At 38.8% G+C, this 18001-nt stretch overlaps 1 protein-coding gene across 2 annotated transcripts in view; it reads right to left on the bottom strand.

The window, feature by feature from the left end:
* The window catches only part of LOC125847727 (uncharacterized), a 46605-nt gene extending 29265 nt beyond the window's left edge, over positions 1-17340 (bottom strand). The window contains exons 1-12 of one of the 2 annotated variants that reach the window (XM_049527401.1): positions 16902-17340; positions 16593-16686; positions 13596-15805; positions 12878-12992; positions 10426-11238; positions 10017-10275; positions 6298-6806; positions 3062-3191; positions 2858-2982; positions 556-1223; positions 317-434; positions 119-235 (exon numbers count right to left, since the gene is read on the bottom strand). In XM_049527401.1, the coding sequence (XP_049383358.1) occupies positions 119-235; positions 317-434; positions 556-1223; positions 2858-2982; positions 3062-3191; positions 6298-6806; positions 10017-10275; positions 10426-11238; positions 12878-12992; positions 13596-15805; positions 16593-16686; positions 16902-17182 (5439 nt within the window). In that variant the 5' untranslated portion in view covers positions 17183-17340. The remainder of the gene's footprint in view (positions 1-118; positions 236-316; positions 435-555; positions 1224-2857; positions 2983-3061; positions 3192-6297; positions 6807-10016; positions 10276-10425; positions 11239-12877; positions 12993-13595; positions 15806-16592; positions 16687-16901) is intronic. The other variant, XM_049527400.1, reaches the window with a different exon arrangement.
* Between the last annotated feature and the right edge of the window lie 661 nt (positions 17341-18001).

Here is an 18001-nt window from a genome sequence, read left to right as displayed (position 1 = left end):
TTTGGTTCTAAGAAGAGGAGATTCTCTTATGGCAAGTGACTATAAAACATTTCAAGCAAGATTAAGTTTGCAAAGCCACAGAGTGAATGCAGCATGAGTACTTATGTAAGAGTAGAACCTTGCAGCAATTGGCCAAAATTGTCGAGTCCTTTACAGCATAAGGACCAGCCAAATTCAACTTCCCAATGATAAAGAGAATAATGTCCAATGAAAGCTCAGTAATTGTCATACTCAACTGCCAAGACAGAGATATTCATTAAAAAAAAAAGATACAATTAAAAAAAAATCACATGAAAAACTGAATTATTAATCTGACCTCTTTAATTCTAGCATAGAAATGGCCAGGCACCCAGAGGATAATATTTTCTGGTCCCTGGTTCAGAAATGTATAACGGTAGAAAACATCAATTTCTAATCGTTGCATGAGGTCCCTCCTGGCATCATGCAAACAAGTGAGTAATATGAATTACAACATATTATACCATTTCTCCTAAAATGCAATATCAAAGAGAAAGATGAAGTAGAGTTGCATTATTTTACTAAAGAGAGACTCACCACATATCTTTCTGGGAGTCAAAATAACACATCAAAACCCCCAGCCTGCTCATAGCCCGAACTTTAGTATTTGATATCTGTATAACAACTTCAGTAAAACTGATAGAACCCTGGAGGAGGGGAACCTTTTCCTTGGAGTCAGAAAGTTCATAAACAATGGTCAAAGAAACCTTGTCTACTGCCACAGTAATACCAAAAGAACTTCCTCGCTGACTCAGATCTTTTCCCTCACTTATATATGAATCATGTAGCAAGATTGTTCCAGGTTCCTTCTCTAGACACCCATCCAAAAAAACATTGTTAACATATGGAGAAGGATCACGAAATACTTTAAACTTAAATGGATGTCCAGGTTTTCTGACAACTTCCAGGACCCCATTAACAAAAGCTGCAGCACAATCATTCTTCTTGTTCACAAGATAAAATACATTTTTAGTTTGCGGAAGATATGTCTTCAAGTCAACATCAGCATCATAAATGTCATGTTTGTATGGAAGCGCTCTCCAAAGTGCCCAGGCACTATCACTAGAACTGGAAATGTCAACAAAATCGGATTGTCGATGGCAATTCAACCGCAATGGTTCCCCCGATTCATCTTTAGCATATAGCGAGATGAAGGACAAATACTGAACTTGTGAATTCCATCTTCTTGTTTGGTGATACTTCACCTGATGATAGAGAAAGGGTTAAATCACCACGTCCACCAAGTAACAAATGGTATACCAAGAATGAGTAATACACATATGTGCCAAAAAATATTTGCGGAAAGTTGTCAAGGTAAAAATGATAGGAGAAAACTAACAGATGCAAGTTACAGGATAAGGAAAAAAATGTGAAAAGATTTAAAAACATAGGAGACAACAAAAGCTTCAAACCAAAAGAATCAATGAACCTCAAAAATCACTTGTCTCTTCACCACACTCTTCTTTGTACAAATAAGAAGATTCAGATGTTCAATTTTAGTTTGTCAATGTGTATCCCTCAACACAGGTGAAACAGAACTCTGTACTTATAGAAAAGGAGGGAGCTTTGGAGCTGGAAACCTGATATGACAATAGTCTTATCTTTAAGTTGCTATGGATGTTAAATCGTGAAGAAAAGGCCCACAAAGAAAGGTCTAACAGAAAAGTTCAGGGGAGGGGTTCTGGACCATAAACTTTATGTTATGCCTCATGGAACTAGTTTGTGGAAGTCCATTAGGATGCCTTAAGAACACAACAACTTCAGATTAGGAGACGGGAGGACAATTTTCCTCTGATGGGATGACTGATTCTGAATTGGCCATGGACCACAGGAAAACTGGCTTCCCGATCTTCATAGCTTTGCAGGAAAAAAGCCTTTCACCAGAATGTGTCTCGGAACTGGTATGGGATGTTCTCCCAGGAAACAATGTAAAAATTGGGAAATGGGAAGAATGAACCAGTTCTTTCAAACTCTAGGATGAACTTTAATCAGTAAAATCTGCCTACAAAATTTTGTCTGGAAGATGCAGTTCTCGAAGGAATTGGCATTGGAAAAGGATTTATAAGTGCAAGGCACCTTGTAAAATAAGTAAGCTGCTTCAGCTGGTAGGTGACAGAGGCTTGTAACACAACAGAACGTGTTGAGGGTCATGCATGTGTGTCGATGTCAACCACTTATCTCTTCACTGCAAAACTTGAAAACAGTAGCACGGGCATTTCTTGAACTTAATTGCAGGATGCCAACCACGTATCAGCACATGCATACATATCTTTACAAACCCTGGTAAATGAGAAGTGACAAATAAATTGGGACGGAGAGAGTATTGACAGTCTTTTTTATCGGTATAACTGTATATAATTTAGGTGTTAAATGTTGGTACAAGATCATCCATACGCGTATGATTTGTATTATTATTGAGATGTGAGAGAGTGATGGAGGACACGGCTATTGAGAAATGAAATTTCTTGGCAAGCTACAAAGGTGAAGCTATGGAAAAAGATTAAAATGCAAGGTCGTCCAATGGACATTGTTGGTTGAGTGGGTAACCTATACGGAAAAGATATTAGAGATGAAGACATAAGCAACTATAAACTCGGAGGAAGAAGCAATAATAGATTTATGGCCATCTCAAGGAAAAATAAATTTCTGTAAATATAGAGAAAACATAATAATGTAAGGAAAGCTTTCAGCTGAACACAAAAAAAGATCCAGAAGGGATTAGTCTCAAAATACTAACCCGAATATCAAAAATACCTTTGGGGATTCAATTAAACACCTCACAAAGCTCTAGTCATTTCAATATGGCAAGGCATACATAATGAATAGAAGATGGACATACCCTGAACAAAGCCCTCTCTCCAACAAGCGAATAGTGGATCTCACCAACTAAATTGTAGCCACTTTCTGCCCTATCAACTGCGACATACATATGTTGGTCGACATCTTTGATAGAAACAATTGTTCCTGCAAGCAAGATACTTATAACGTTAATATGTTCATAGCTAAAAGATGGATTCTGCAACCTGAGCCGAAAGAGCATTACCATCAGGAACCATTTCATCCAGACTTCTAGTAGATTCTCCACTGTTCTTTTGATATGTTTGCTGCTCTATGCTTTTTGTTGCTTCTACGCTAAAGACTGCAGATAAAGCTTCCCCAGCAAACAGTATAATCTGATTTAACAAAAAGAAAGTTAGAGCAATTCCTTGTATACCACTTGTATGTCAAGGTGCCTCATTACATAAATGAAATCAACACTTTATAAGTCGAGCATTACTAGTGAAACCTTATGCACGTTGGCATCAAATCAATAAAAGGACATGTAAAAATGGAGAACAGTCCCACATCACCGATTCCACAAATTCTAACTGTTTCTCTCTATGTTTAAGATTTACTTGAAGAATGTTCTTCTAAGACCAGGTTAGCTAATTCCAACTTTGGATGTGTCACCTTTCTCTAAAAGACACAAAACGTCACATATTACCAGCAAGAATAGACCCAAGTCTAAAGGTCATACTAAGAGATATGGTTTTCCAGGCGCAGAAGGAAATTATATATTTACTACAGGTCTGAAGGATAAAAGTTACCCTGCTTACACTAAAAGAGTCTTGTATGCAAATGAGTGACAGATTGTCCGATGACTTTTGTCACTTTCCAAGAACATGAGCTAATGTGTTTGAACTTTCGACTAGCCTAAACCCATTAACTATACCAACAACAACATACACAGTGAAATCCCACAAGTGGGGTCTAGTGAGGGTAAACTGTACGGAGACCTTACCACTACCTCGTGGAGGTAGAGAGGTTGTTTCTGAAAAACCTTCGGCAGCAAATTCAGGTACAAAGAAGGAGATAGTGAATAAAATATAGCAACACGTAAGTAGTGCTAAGTCAACCAGAAAGAAGCAAAACAACAATATAATAGTGCGATAATTGAAACACACTAAACAACATACTAAACAATAATAATACCACTAGTACAATGACAAACATCAACCACCACAAGCAAAACAATGCTACACTACATGCTAACCTTCAACCCTAATATGTGTCCTCCACACCTCCTATCTAAGGTCATGTCCTCGTTAACCTGAGTTGGCTCATATCTTGTCTTATCACCTCTCCCCAACACTTCTTCGGTTTACCTCTGCCTTTCCTCGTATGCCAAAAAGGAAAAAGCAAAAGAGTCCAAAAACTAGTCTAAGCCACTAACACCCAGCACACACAATGACCTACAAACTTCCGCAATGTTTGTGTCAGTTCTTTAGGGGTCAAATCTTTTGACAACTTGTTCTAGTGTTACCTTCCTTAGTCGCTCTTTGCTTTTTGAGTGGGTTTAGTAGGAAGTCACAACAAACACTTCATTTGATCTAACCTTTGAAACAGGATCATATCCCCTTCGTCAAGAGTAGGAAAGCACCAAAAAGGAAAAAGAAAATGAAGACAAAATGGAAATTAGAATATTAATCAACCTCTACCTACTTATCAAAGAGGGAAAATAATCTCTATCTTTGGTACCTGATTCCAGTAATACCCCAACCCAAGACCACAAAAAATGGTCACTGTGATCTGCAACCATGCACCAGCTAATGGGCCACCCTCTACCCATTAATAGTAAAATTAGTTACCTTATTTTTTTTTTTGAAGATAACCTAATCAAAAGTTTGATTATCAGGTTTAAATCAATTTTGGTTAGGAGATGTACAGAGAGTGGTAGCCCTTGCAACCACGAGAAAAGCTATGAAGTTGAATCTAAAGAACCACCTTTAGGCATCTTTACAGAAGTTACACTACCCACAAACTAATTATCCTTGAAAATAAAATTATTACACACCATAGTAAACTGAGACCTTTTGAAATACCCAATGAGCGTTATTCTGAATGAGGCATGCCTTACTCAAAATAATTTGATGAAAAGGAAAACTCAGCTGCCCAACAGATGTTATATGTGTAATAAAGAAGTTGAATTGGTTGGTGACCTTTACATAGCAAAGGGTCCTTTACGGTGAAATCATGTTACTGGAGCTTGAACTTTAGACAGACAATGACAACAAAATGGATATGGAAACTGGTTTGGAAGGTTAAAATACCTCATAAAGTTTCATGCTTCATTTGGTTGGTGACCAGGAGAGCCTTCTTAACCCACAAAGTACTACAGAGAAGAGGTATCCAGATTTGCTCAAGGTGTCTTATGTGTGAGCAAGAGGCAGAGATAAACAGTCATTTTTTCATGCATTGCAAAACAGCTATAAATCTGTGGAACGTGTTCTTTTGTATACTTGGGATAAGCTGGGTAATGCCACGGACCTCATTTGATATGCTGCAAAGTTGGGAAGGAGTGGGGAGAAGAGGATCACAAGAAGATTGGTGGAGAAGCATTCCAGCATGTGTCTGGTGGACTCTATAGAAAGAAAGAAATGAAAGATGCCACGATGGAAAAGCTAGCAGTCTCCAAAAGATCAAGATGAAGAGTATAAGTTTTTTGTATTTTCGGTGTAAACAAGATATAGTGAGGGAGATAGATAGCTTAGTTGATTTCATAGGACAGTTGTAAAGTTTCTATCTAGACTTTGGTCTTGATGATACCCTCTAGGGTTGTAAATCCCACCCCATCAGCTTTTACCTGATGGGCCTTTTGGTGTGAATATACCGTTACCATTATAAAAAAAAAAGTGTAATAAAGAAGCTGAAAATTCTGGCCATCTTTTCCACATTATAAAGTAGCCTTCGATTTTTGGAGCATGTTTATGTGCATTTCTGGCCTCAAATGGGTCACTCCTCAATCAGTTAGGGAAGCATACATGTTCTGATGCTAGTGGAGAGTTGATAAATCCATCAAGAATAGCTGGAGAATGATACCTGCTTGCATTTTTTGGAGTATTTGGATAAAAAGTAATAGGAGGTGTTTTGATGGGGTCTCAACTTCCATAGGCTCTTTAAAGGCTAAATGTATCGCTAGTTTATTAGCTGGTCCACTTTGTACTCAGTTTGTGGAGTTTTTAGCTCTTTAACTCTGGCATAGTCAGTTCTCCTATATTAGCCGAATATTTTTTTTGTAAGCTTCAACGACATATCTTGTAACTACTGCATCTTCTTGATGCTTTTTTTAAAATGAAATCACTTGCCTCATCAAAAAAAAAATTGTCTGGAAAGATATACTATAGAAGATACTATTTACAGAAAGTGGAGAAAATAAAAATAACTAAACTATGGAAATACGTCTGCCTAGTGAGTATACTTTTACCCAACTCAAAAAGAAAATATGATTCATCTCCTCACCTGTATTTCACGCAGCGTGAGGGTCATGTCACAACCATCTATAGAACCACTGCCAATCCAAAAGTCATTTGACTGCAAAGGAGTACTCCCACTGCTTTTTAAAGGCTGCTCAACCACCAGAATAGCATTTAAGTCTTTTAAAACATAGTTCTGAGGAGTGGCAAGTGAAACTTGAGAACTTGTACCACCCCAAGGTTTTCTTGAACCATCTGCATGATATTGATTTCCCAGTTCTGGGGGGCTTGAGCTACTTGCTTCATCCACGATAGAATTAACTTCACTCAAGTGATCGGGAGAAACTAAACTATCATCATGTACAATGATGGAAGATTGATCATTAGATTCCAAGGAAGAATAGAAAGGGGTACTCAGTTCTTGGCTTTGCTGTTCAGTAGATATATGGAGTAACTGAGAAAGAACTGACAAATTCGTTATGCGAAATGAGAATTTCCTTGGTAGTTCAAGCTCAAGGTTACCGTTACCTTCAAGCTGAAGCTTTTGAAGTTCACCTGCAAGGCAGAAAATTCATTATTTAAAAATGTGCTTTGTTTAGAACAAACAATTTATTTCGACATAAAAATATTAGCCAGAATCAGCACTTAAGCCCTGAATTTAGATGCACAAACATGCTAAGCATTTTATCTTGCTTAGGCAGCTTCAAATCAGAAACCAATGGGCTAAGGCTTGTGTCTAATCATCCATAGGATCCATCTTGAAGATACAGTGCTAAACAATAATCAAAGTTCTTTCCAATTTGTTTGTCCATATAATTTTATTTTATTTTTTTGATGACAAGAGAAACCCGCAGCCGCTACCCTTTTGGGTGCGCATTTAAATTAATTACTCTTTCATTACATATTTATTGTTTTATTTGTGTGCCTTTCTCTTGAATGTTGTCAGTTGCACTAGAAATTCTCAATTAAACAAGACTGTGCAAGCTAGAATTGACCTAAGATGAAACCAACAACAACAACAACATGCCCAGTGAGATCCCACTAGGTGGGGTCTGGGGAGGGTAAATTGTACGCAGACCTTGCCACTACCTCGTAGAGGTAGAGAGGCTGTTTCCAGGAGACCCTCAGCTCAAGAACAACAAATCTAAGAGACAGGAGAAATATATATACAACATACCAGCCAAAACAAACGATAGCGAATAATCAACAAATGATACAGTAACAACAAGAAAGTAATGCGATGCGAGAAACGCAGTAAACAACATAAGGCTAAGTCTACTCCAAACGCTAACAACCCATACCCCTGCAAGGGAAAACAGCACGCTAGCCCTACTAACCTACAACCTTGATACGTGACCTCCACTCCTTCCTATCTAGAGTCATGTCCTCGGTAATGTGAAGCATAGCCAAGTCTTGTCTAATCACCTCCTCCCAATACTTCTTGGGCCTACCTCTACCCCTCCGCGTACCCTCTACCACCATTACCTCGCACCTCCTCACTGGGGCGTCTGCGCTCCGTCTCTTCACATGTCCAAACCATCTCAGTCTCGCTTCCCTCAACTTGTGTTCCACAGAGGCCACTCCCACCTTCTCCCGGATAACCTCATTCCTAATCCTGTCGCTCCTAGTGTGCCCACACATCCATCTCAACATCCTCATCTCCGCAACATGCATTTTATGAACGTGTGCGTTCTTGACTGGCCAACACTCCGCTCCATACAACAAGGCCGGTCTAACTACCACTCTGTAAAACTTACCTTTAAGTTTCGGTGGAATTTTCTTATCACACAATACTCCAGAGGCAAGCCTCCACTTCATCCAAGCAGCCCCAATGCGATGTGTAACATCATCGTCGATGTCACCACTCCCTTGGATTACAGCCCCAAGATACTTAAAACTTTCCTTCTTAGGAATGATTTGTGCGGCAAGTCTCACATCCACATCTGTCTCATCCACCACATTACTGAATTTGCACCCTAAATATTCTGTTTTGGTCCTACTCAACCTGAACCCTTTGGACTCCAGCGTTTGTCTCCATACCTCCAACCTCGCATTAACTCCGTCCCGCGTCTCATCAATCAGTACTATGTCATCCGCAAATAACATACACCATGGGACCTCCTCCTGAATAGACCGCGTCAACTCGTCCATCACCAAAGCAAATAGGAAAGGGCTTAGGACTGATCCCTGGTGCAGCCCCATCTCAACTGAGAAATGTTCTGAGTCTCCTCCAACTGTTCTAACCCGAGTCTTGGCTCCACCGTACATGTCCTTTATCGCCCTAATATACATCATCGGGACTCCTTTAGACTCCAAGCACCTCCAGAGAACATTCCTCGGTACTTTGTCATAAGCCTTTTCCAGGTCAATGAACACCATATGCAGGTCTCTCTTCCTTTCTCTATATTTTTCTACCAGTCTACGCATAAGATGAATGGCTTCGGTGGTCGAACGTCCCGGCATGAATCCGAACTGATTCTCAGAGATGGACACCCCTCTTCTCACCCTCATCTCCACCACTCTCTCCCAAATCTTCATAGTATGGCTCAACAATTTGATACCCCTGTAGTTGTTACAATTTTGGATATCACCCTTGTTTTTATACAACGGAACCATTGTACTCCACCTCCATTCTTCAGGCATTTTTGCTGTCTTAAAGATAACATTAAACAGCCCGGTCAACCACTCTATGCCCGCCTTACCCATGCTCTTCCAAAATTCTACCGGAATCTCATCGGGTCCGGTCGCTCTTCCCCTACTCATCCTATTAATAGCCCGTACAACCTCCTCGGACCTAACGCACCTACAGTATCCAAAATCCCGAAGTCTTTCAGAGTGTGCCAAATCACCCAACACAATGTCTGCTTCCCCTTTTTCATTTAAAAGTTTGTGAAAATAGCTTCGCCATCTTTGCTTGATGGCGGTCTCTTCCACCAGTATTTTGCCTTCCTCATCTTTGATACACTTCACTTGGTCCAAATCGCGCGCCTTCCTCTCTCTTGCTTTTGCAAGCCTATACAACTTCTTCTCCCCACCTTTGACCCCCAGCTCGACATACAAGCGTTCGAAAGCTGCCGTCTTCGCCTTCGTAACAGCTAACTTAGCTTCTGTCTTTGTCATCTTATAGACTTTCTTAAGCTTCCGCGTCTCTTCCTCGTCTACACACTCCGCCAATTTTATGTATGCAGCCTTCTTCGCTTCCACTTTACATTGGACTTCCCCATTCCACCACCAATCTCCTTTACGGCCTCCAAATTTACCCCTTGACACCCCTAACACCTTAGAAGCAACTTCCCTAATGCAACTAGCTGCTTTATTCCACCTAAGATGAAACCAATTATGAAAAACACTCCATGGACAACAAAAAGTCCAATCGTCATTGCACAATAGCTAATCAGCACGGGTACGACCCGTGCTTTACTTGTGCTTTGCATTTAAAGTCCCAACAGGCCTCAGTACCTTTTTTGCTTTTTGACTTTGATAACACTATATGTTATTCAAGATTAAAATTCCAATATGGCAACCAAACTCAAGTTGGAAATTGCTGATCTTAGAGCAATATAATCATTATCGCTTTTTAAATACACCTTATAATGTTATATGTATCAAAATAACTCCTCAATCTTGGGTGCACTCAAATGCAAGGGGGCAGTAATTCTAAAAATAAGACGAGAATAAAAAATATGTGTATATCTTCGGGAGAAAACTACCTCAGAGTCCTGCTATTTATTGATGATAAGTAAAGACAAAAGAAAAAGATGATACCAGATTGATCTCCATCCACCAATGCCAGAGAAACCCGTGAAAGATTCACGGCAAATGCTTCCACCTGGTCCCAGTTAACTAGTTTATGTTGCTCCAACTGTTGGTAGGAAGAGCTCCTGCGTAGACTAGTATCCTCATCATTCTGAACAACTAGATGTTCTGTCACAGCTGGCCAAAGGCCTCCCAACTGATTAAAGTAGAAGGCGTAGCATTCTGCCATTTTTACCAAAGCAGCTATATCAACAATGATCGAACCCCCCTGTCAAATTGGTGTTCGTTTAAACCTTATAAATCATAAGATCTTCCCAAACTATAAATAAACAACTTATGTCCAAATTAGGATCTAGCAAAATGGATACAGAAGTTAATGAATAGGCAGGCAATAATCTGAAGCTGCAAGAACAGAAACCTGGGACCGACAGGAGATTGTCTGAAATTGTCCACCAACAGAAAGAGATGCTTCAAGTGTATTAAGTTCATTCCCTTGGAGGAGTAGTAAGCTCTTTACTGCGCATCTGACCAGATAAACTTCAGCCAAAGAAATGCTTATAGATAACCAATCAAAAGAAGGATTTACATCGTTTATTAACGACGGTGAATGATTCAAGGACATTGAAGCATCATGTCTGGAGTCGGAACCATTCACTACATTTCTCTGACTGGCCTGCAGAATATTGTTCCCTAAGGCTCTCAAACATAAACTAATTTCACAATGAGACAATGAAGCTTGATATAAGGAATTGTGAGACCACACAGGCAACTGTGGTTCAACTTGGTCAGAAGTATCCAAAATCTCATCCAGATGTTGGGATATACCAGATTCAAACTCAGAAAAACTAATGAGAATGTCCGCTTTTTCCTCTTCAAAAGAGAGCCTGATAAATGAATGTGCAACAGATATGTTAATTCCATAACCATGGATTGGTTGCACTGTCGACCTCTTGTCAGCTATAGTATTAGCATCTGACATGCTATTTTGCGCATTATATCCTTTCCTAGAGTCGTAAAGGATCATTTTCACTGAGCTAATTTCACATGTCGTACTAACATTGAATGTAGTATCAGTAAGAACTGAAGCTACTTGTGTGATTCTATTTTTGAGTGCTCTTTCACTTTCAGAATCAGTAGACTCTCGCCTTAATAAGTCTTCACAACTTTGGCTAAGGCCTAAACTTGATGTACTGAAAACTTGAACAACTGTACACAGTAGACCAGATATTACCTGCCATAAAATAAAATGCGAAGTCAAACATCTGTATAAACTCCTAGCAACTTTTTACAGGGGGATAGCTTATACAATTCTAGCGAGCAGCTGGGCACTGATAGTCACTTGTTACAGACTTACACAATCTGCAAGATGGGACAAGTCAACCTGTCAATGGGAAGTATCATAAATTCTGATAGCAGTACTGTGAACAGAGGTTGCATTGTTATAAAAACAGGGAATGAAAGACCCGTTTGAGGAAATCGTGAGGCAATCCAGGTAAGCACGCAACTGAGACAGCAGCTTAAAGAAGGAAATATCGACACTTCATATTTGGAGTGCTATCACTGGAAAGACCAAGGGAGCAAAGAACAATAGGGTTTCTTGGAATGTGAAAGTGCATCATTGGAAGAGGAAACTGGTGTATCTAGAGTGGTTATCTCACAAAAGGTGTGGGCGGGGAGAATATGCAGCTATTCGGATGCATGGGAAGCTACTTTGAGGAACAGGACATGATATGAATATGCCCAAAAGGACTATGAAGCAATGATAAGACTGGACTATGTTATAAAATGACAAACAATGATAGTGGTCTAGTCAATACTGTTGAAATATGTGATCATCTCATCTAAAAATTTAAGCTGTTGGAAAGAGCACACTTTTAAATTATATTCACAACATGCCCCCTCATGTGCGGGGCTGGTTTTTTTTCCATGAGTGAAGCACATAAAAATTGTTTTTGATATGGGTGGCGGTGAGATTCGATCTCAGGACCTCTGCTTGCTCAGATATCATGTTGAAGTGTAAATTATCTTCTCAACAAATACAAGGTCTAAAAGCGACCAACCATGGAACCAAACACATCAAGGAGGTTGGTGGTCCCACACACAAAATCTCTCTAGTTCCTACAGCAGAGGTGTCATAAACAAGGTCTGAAGCACCAACGCAGATCGTCTGGAATAAAAAGTGATTCTGGTTATGGTAAGGAGGCTATTTGTCAAGCCTCTGTTGGTGGCACTTAGCAAGGCCTAAAAAATGAACCCCGAGTTCTCACTTGTTCACAATTGGGAAAGTGCACTGTTATGGTAGCAAAATTTGGGAAACAGAACAGCTAGCAGGGCCTAAAATGAGCCTTGATCCCTCGCTTGTTCACATCTGGAAGAATGAAATTGTGATGGTAGAAAAATTTGCAAAAAAAAAAAAAAGACTAGATCCATGAAGCACCATTCATTTATGACTGCATCCCTTGTCAATGTGTTGGTCCTTACAAGTTACAACAACTAGGTAGACCTCAATTTCAGGCTGCAGTGCCAGTTTTTCTAGGCTTGGCTTCCTGGAACCCTTCATGCAGAAGTCAGAAACATAAAGACCACAATGGCAGCCCTGGAAACTACCTCATAAAAGTGGAGACAGTACAGAAGGACGAAAAATAGAATTCCAAGTTGGGATTGTATGACCAAGGTCAGTTAAAAGATATACCGCAACCACAATCCTAAAGGATGCCAAAGTAGCACGAGAAAAAAATAAAGATTAAAGTACACAGTAGAATGACGTCATAGTGTCAACTACCCAGCAGGTAATTAAAAAAATTAGTCATATCCTCAAGGAGAAAACCACCAAACAATGCAAGTACAAGGTACCAAGAGAAGAGAATCACCTTTAGCAAAACTGCAAATTCATCCAGAAATACCCGAGTCGTCAGTCCACAACCCATGGCATGCAATACTATAGAGAAAAAAATATCTATTGATCCCAATGAATGCAGATCCTTCCTGAAAAAACATAGTTGAAGTATATTAACTTTAGCTCTAGTCCATATAATTTAAGATAAATCCAGGAAACGCTTCTCTGACAAAGGAGGAAACAGAGGGAAATTTCTCTTTGAGACAGTCATCAGTGTTATGCTGAAGCTCAGAAAGGTAAGACAAGTAACAGATTGGAATTTTAACAGAAAAGTACGGTTTTTACAAGTTCGAAACAAAAATGGACTCCAAGTCACAAGAATACAACAGTAGTAGTAGACGACAAAAAAGAAAATTTAACTTCCCTTGTTGCATGTTTTCTGATGGATGTTTTGCTATCTTACAATGACCAGGGTGAAAATTGGAGTTTAAACTGATAGGGAACAACTGCAATTGCCTAGATCAACAACCCAATTTGTTTCTTCGGCATACATCAAAGTGTCATACCTCAGTTTTCTTAAGACAACAATGGATATTTCAATTAGGATGAGCAAAGCTATTGAAAAACTATTCATGAACATAATTACCATGTGATCTTTTTAAACCGAAGATACTTAATTGCTTCCAGACTCAAGCATAACATGCACATGCTTGAAAGCAACAAAAAAAGAAAAAGCATGAGAATGGAGATACCTTAAAGATAACAGTCGGATAGTTAAGGGATTTAACACGACAATTTGGCAACTCTGATTATCCCCTGTGTCGAGGGAAACATTCAGACCTTTAAGTTTCAAGTAGGCTGAAAGTGAAGTGCACGCTTGACTGCTATTAACACCATCTGATTTAGCAATATCAATATTCTGAAGGTCCTTCAACGATTTTGCATCAACAACTGCAGTATCTCCACTTGAGGAAGTTAAATCAGACTCCAAACTTGGTGAGACGCTCAGTTCAATGTCATCAGCATCAAAAGAAAGGTTTACTTCATCATTCCCAAGCTTATTATACAGATCTGCATTCTCACCATGAAAATCCTCCTTCCTCAATAACAGCTTGATTTGAGGACCAGTAATGTGTATTGCTATTTGCATATGTTTCTCAGGAAGCAGCCTAGGCACCATAACCTTAATTTCAGCACAAACTGATTTGTATTTGTTATTCCAATCTGCAACTGGTGGATCCTCAACTAATCTAGAATCACCCTGTAAGACAGTGGTCCCCATGCGGCTTGTAGCCCAAGATATTACACTAACCTGTCTGCAAATAACTGTAACTGACACTATTACAATATACTCCAGAACCAAATTCAACCTCCCCATTACCATACAACAAGTAGTGTATCCAGCAGTAAGGTTCTTGAGACTTTGATCAGTCAAAAAACCCTTAAACTCACAGAGAATAAAAGGATTCTCCATGTTCTGGATCTCATTTTCTACAAACCCTGACGAAAATGTTCTCCAATTCATGCAGGCTTGCTCAACAAAAGAGTTTGGTGTATGTACAAAATCTCCACCAGTACCATGAGGAGGATTAGCCCCACCACTTTCAGTGAAGTGGAGAACATGGTAAGGCTCCCCCCATAAAGTAGGTTGCAGATTGTGAATATTTTTTCTCGGACGTCCTTTAAAATTATTATTGAACTTATTGGCCTTATCTTCGATGAGAGAAGAGACAACTTTCAAGGATCCACAAGCAAAGGAGAAGTACTGTTCAGAAACATCTTTAGAGTACCTTAAGCAGAAGAAATCAACAGAGAGGCAGAATGTGAGTAAACCAGGGTATGAATGCCCAACATCTAATACCAGCTTCCGACTAAAAGATGGTGAAACTTCATTATCTGGTGAAATTGAAATTGAAAAGTCTCCGACATATAGGCAAATGTGAACTCCTAGGATGTGATCTTCATTTATAATTCCAAGCTTGTGACAGATATCTTGGTTCCTGACCAACGTTTTCTTCAAGGGGAGAAGGCATTTAACAGAATGGAGCACACTGCAAATGACCATCCAAATAAGGGAAAGTGATTGGCAGATTTTCCAACAAATCATGCTCAACTTAGATCCGTGACCACCACCCTTTGACTGTTGACCAGATGACGCTGCTCTATAACGGATTATTCTTCGTGCCTGCACAATGGCCTCAACAGGTAGTTCCTTCTCAATTTGAGAAATCACCTCCAACTGTTGCTTAAGAGTTCTTGAATATGCTTCAGTCTGAACAGCATCATTAGTGAATTTCTTTATCGCATCATGTACAGGATATCCAACCAATATAAGCATTTTTTTGTAAGCATTTACATAACGCAACCATAAGCACATAGTGCTAGCAATTTTATGGAATGCAAACTTTGGAGATGAATTCAGAGAAGTAGTATTTGTTGCTGCTATTTCCCATAATTGCTTACCAGTTCTGCTACGGTTGGATTCTTTCGACCACAATGCAAAAAGTAAAAGTATGATGGAAATATCTGCTGGAGATAAAGAAAAATTCAATGCGACAGCATAAAAGTTTAATTCTCTGAACTGAAGATGTTTTATTTTCGCAGAAGCTAGCAACTTAATTGAATCAGTTGAAAGAAAAATGCAACTAATGTGATTTCCTCTACTCAAGCTGATCTCTACTTTTTGAACATCGAGATCAAAAGAGTTCTCTCCATAGGGCAGAAAAATTGAATTAACCAGTCCAGTTAGAAGACAGCCCTTAATGTGTTTACATTGTACCCCAAGTTCCTTCATCTCAAATGACAGCGACGATAAATCACTTGATAAAGGAGACTGCACAAGGAAATGAGCATCATGAACTTGCAACCGACATTGTTGTAATATCCAATCAAATAAATGAGTGGTCCAACTTCCTGCAGTAATTTCTGAAATCCTCCTAATGGTATTGTGCAAAGCACTACCCTGGAATATATCAAACATCAAAAAAGCTAAACTTCAGAAGTTCACAGATCTGATAAGTGAAATTTTTTTATTAAGATAGTATTATAGTCACAAAACAAGAGCATCAAGAAGGTTATGGGAGTATCAAAATACCACCGGACTTATCTCCTCTGTGTTTGTACATAAGGAGTCTGTCAAGTTCAGAAACAATTCTGATCTTTACAACTATCATCTTACACTGGAATCTTAAATGTTGGAGACACTTATACTTCACAAAGTTAATATTCTGTTTTCCCCTCAAAATGTCTATGGTATATCTCTGAACATAGAGTCCAGAATAGTCCAGAATATACATGAAAAACTGAATTTTTTAATCAAGACATGAAGGAATTGTCTTCCAATTTTGTGTTAACTCCTACTTCAACCTCTGTCTCTTCTACTGGTCATTCCTTGTTTCAAGCAGCAACAAATTATCTACTGCTATCCCATATATTTCTAATTCAGATATACTTGCAATGAAAAAGAATGTGCCTAAGTGAATCTGCAGATTCCTCATAAAAGTAACATCTACTGCACAGATTAAATATTTTTAAGTAGATTGTGCTGCGACAATCATGTTTGACACAATCCTGTCCACAATCTACTCTAATTGGTTCTTTAGTTCTTCATGGCCATTGACCATTTCCACAATATCTTCTCTCAGCATTGAATGCTAATATGAATTAACACAAATTTTCCATCATTATTGTCAATCCAATGTATAAAATCTTTTTTCCCAACCAAAATAATCAAACAAGTAGTCAAGTACCTCTGGATCAAGCTCCGCTAGAATCTTTTCCCGCTCCTCAATGGACGAGTCTCTGGGTTTTGGCCTCCGCCTAACACCATCCTCCTCCTCTTCTCTAGGCAGTAGGAAAAAAGAATAATTACTAACAAGAATACAAGTGGCATGAACCCTAAAAAGGCAGTTGATGCTGAATTTCACTGCACCCCGCTATTTAACAATGGGTGCAAACTTAATAAGAATATATACGTTCTAAATAATTTAAACTACTACTACTATATCAAAAATACCAGTGTCTTTGAAAAAACCCGCCAAAACGGTTAGTGAACTTACCCGACTGATAAAACTATATTAAGGCCATGGATTTGGAAATCAAATGCAGGAGCTGACCAGTTGGACACACGAAGGGTCAACCGTTGGACAGTGACTTCTTTGAAACACAAGCGAGTAGGATCATCTAACAAGTCGTTGAGTGCAGAGGTGTTGAAGGTAAGGTTCTCCAAGTTTGCGTGAGAATGAAGAAACCCTAGCTGAACATTCAATTCAACTTCGTCTCTTAACCATGGCTGTAACAGAGACACGAGTCTCCGTTGAATCAAATCGTTCAAGAACATTATCCGATTGATTTATTCAAGTTAATACAGTTCACGAAAACGCAGTTCACCATTGACAAAGTAGAAGAAATCGGGCTTCAATTTGATCTTTCTCGACAGTGATATCAATTAGGCAATGAGAAAAAATTAAACGATTTATTTTCTTGTTTTGTGACGGTTGAGAAGAGAAAAATAAGACGCGAAATTTTGGATACGTTTGTTTATCTGGGGGGCTGGGCGACCCGATAAATATAAACTTGGAGTGAAGTTTAACCCATACGATACGGTGTCTTTTATTTGTAAAGTGCCTTAATTTCTCTTAACTGATTATTATATTCCTTTCGTGGGATGAGTTACAGAAGTACTACTTTCCATTTTTGCTTACTTTAGTGCCTTTTTATAATCGAGTGATAGGATTAGTTGTTAGTTTTTTTCATTTACACAATATATGTGAATCATATTTTCAATATTTAATTCATTTGTTTTATTGCCTTTTCTTGATCCCATAATGTAATGGGAAAAAAAAGTGCTACAGGAAACAAATGCTTTCAACATATCTTCATATTTGCTTTGCTTCATGATGAAACCAAAGTACTTATTCATCTTAGATTTGTATGGGTGTTTGATTAAGACATTTTGAACAAAAAAAAAAAACTGTGTAAAATAACTTAAAAATTGGTGCTCATGTATATGTAAGGGGATAGCTTAATCGCACTAGCTAGGTATTTATATTAAATACATGACATGTGTTTTTATATACACTGATCAGGGGCGGATTAACGTAATTAGAAGTCTAAAGCGAAATTTCAATTTGAGACCTAAAATCTAAACAAACTTCAT

The sequence above is a fragment of the Solanum stenotomum genome, chromosome 12, assembly GCF_019186545.1.
Source record: "Solanum stenotomum isolate F172 chromosome 12, ASM1918654v1, whole genome shotgun sequence".
NCBI classification, from domain to species: domain Eukaryota; kingdom Viridiplantae; phylum Streptophyta; class Magnoliopsida; order Solanales; family Solanaceae; genus Solanum; species Solanum stenotomum.
The sequence above is the reverse complement of the archived record's forward strand: the minus strand, read 5'-3'. Positions and strand labels throughout refer to the sequence as shown.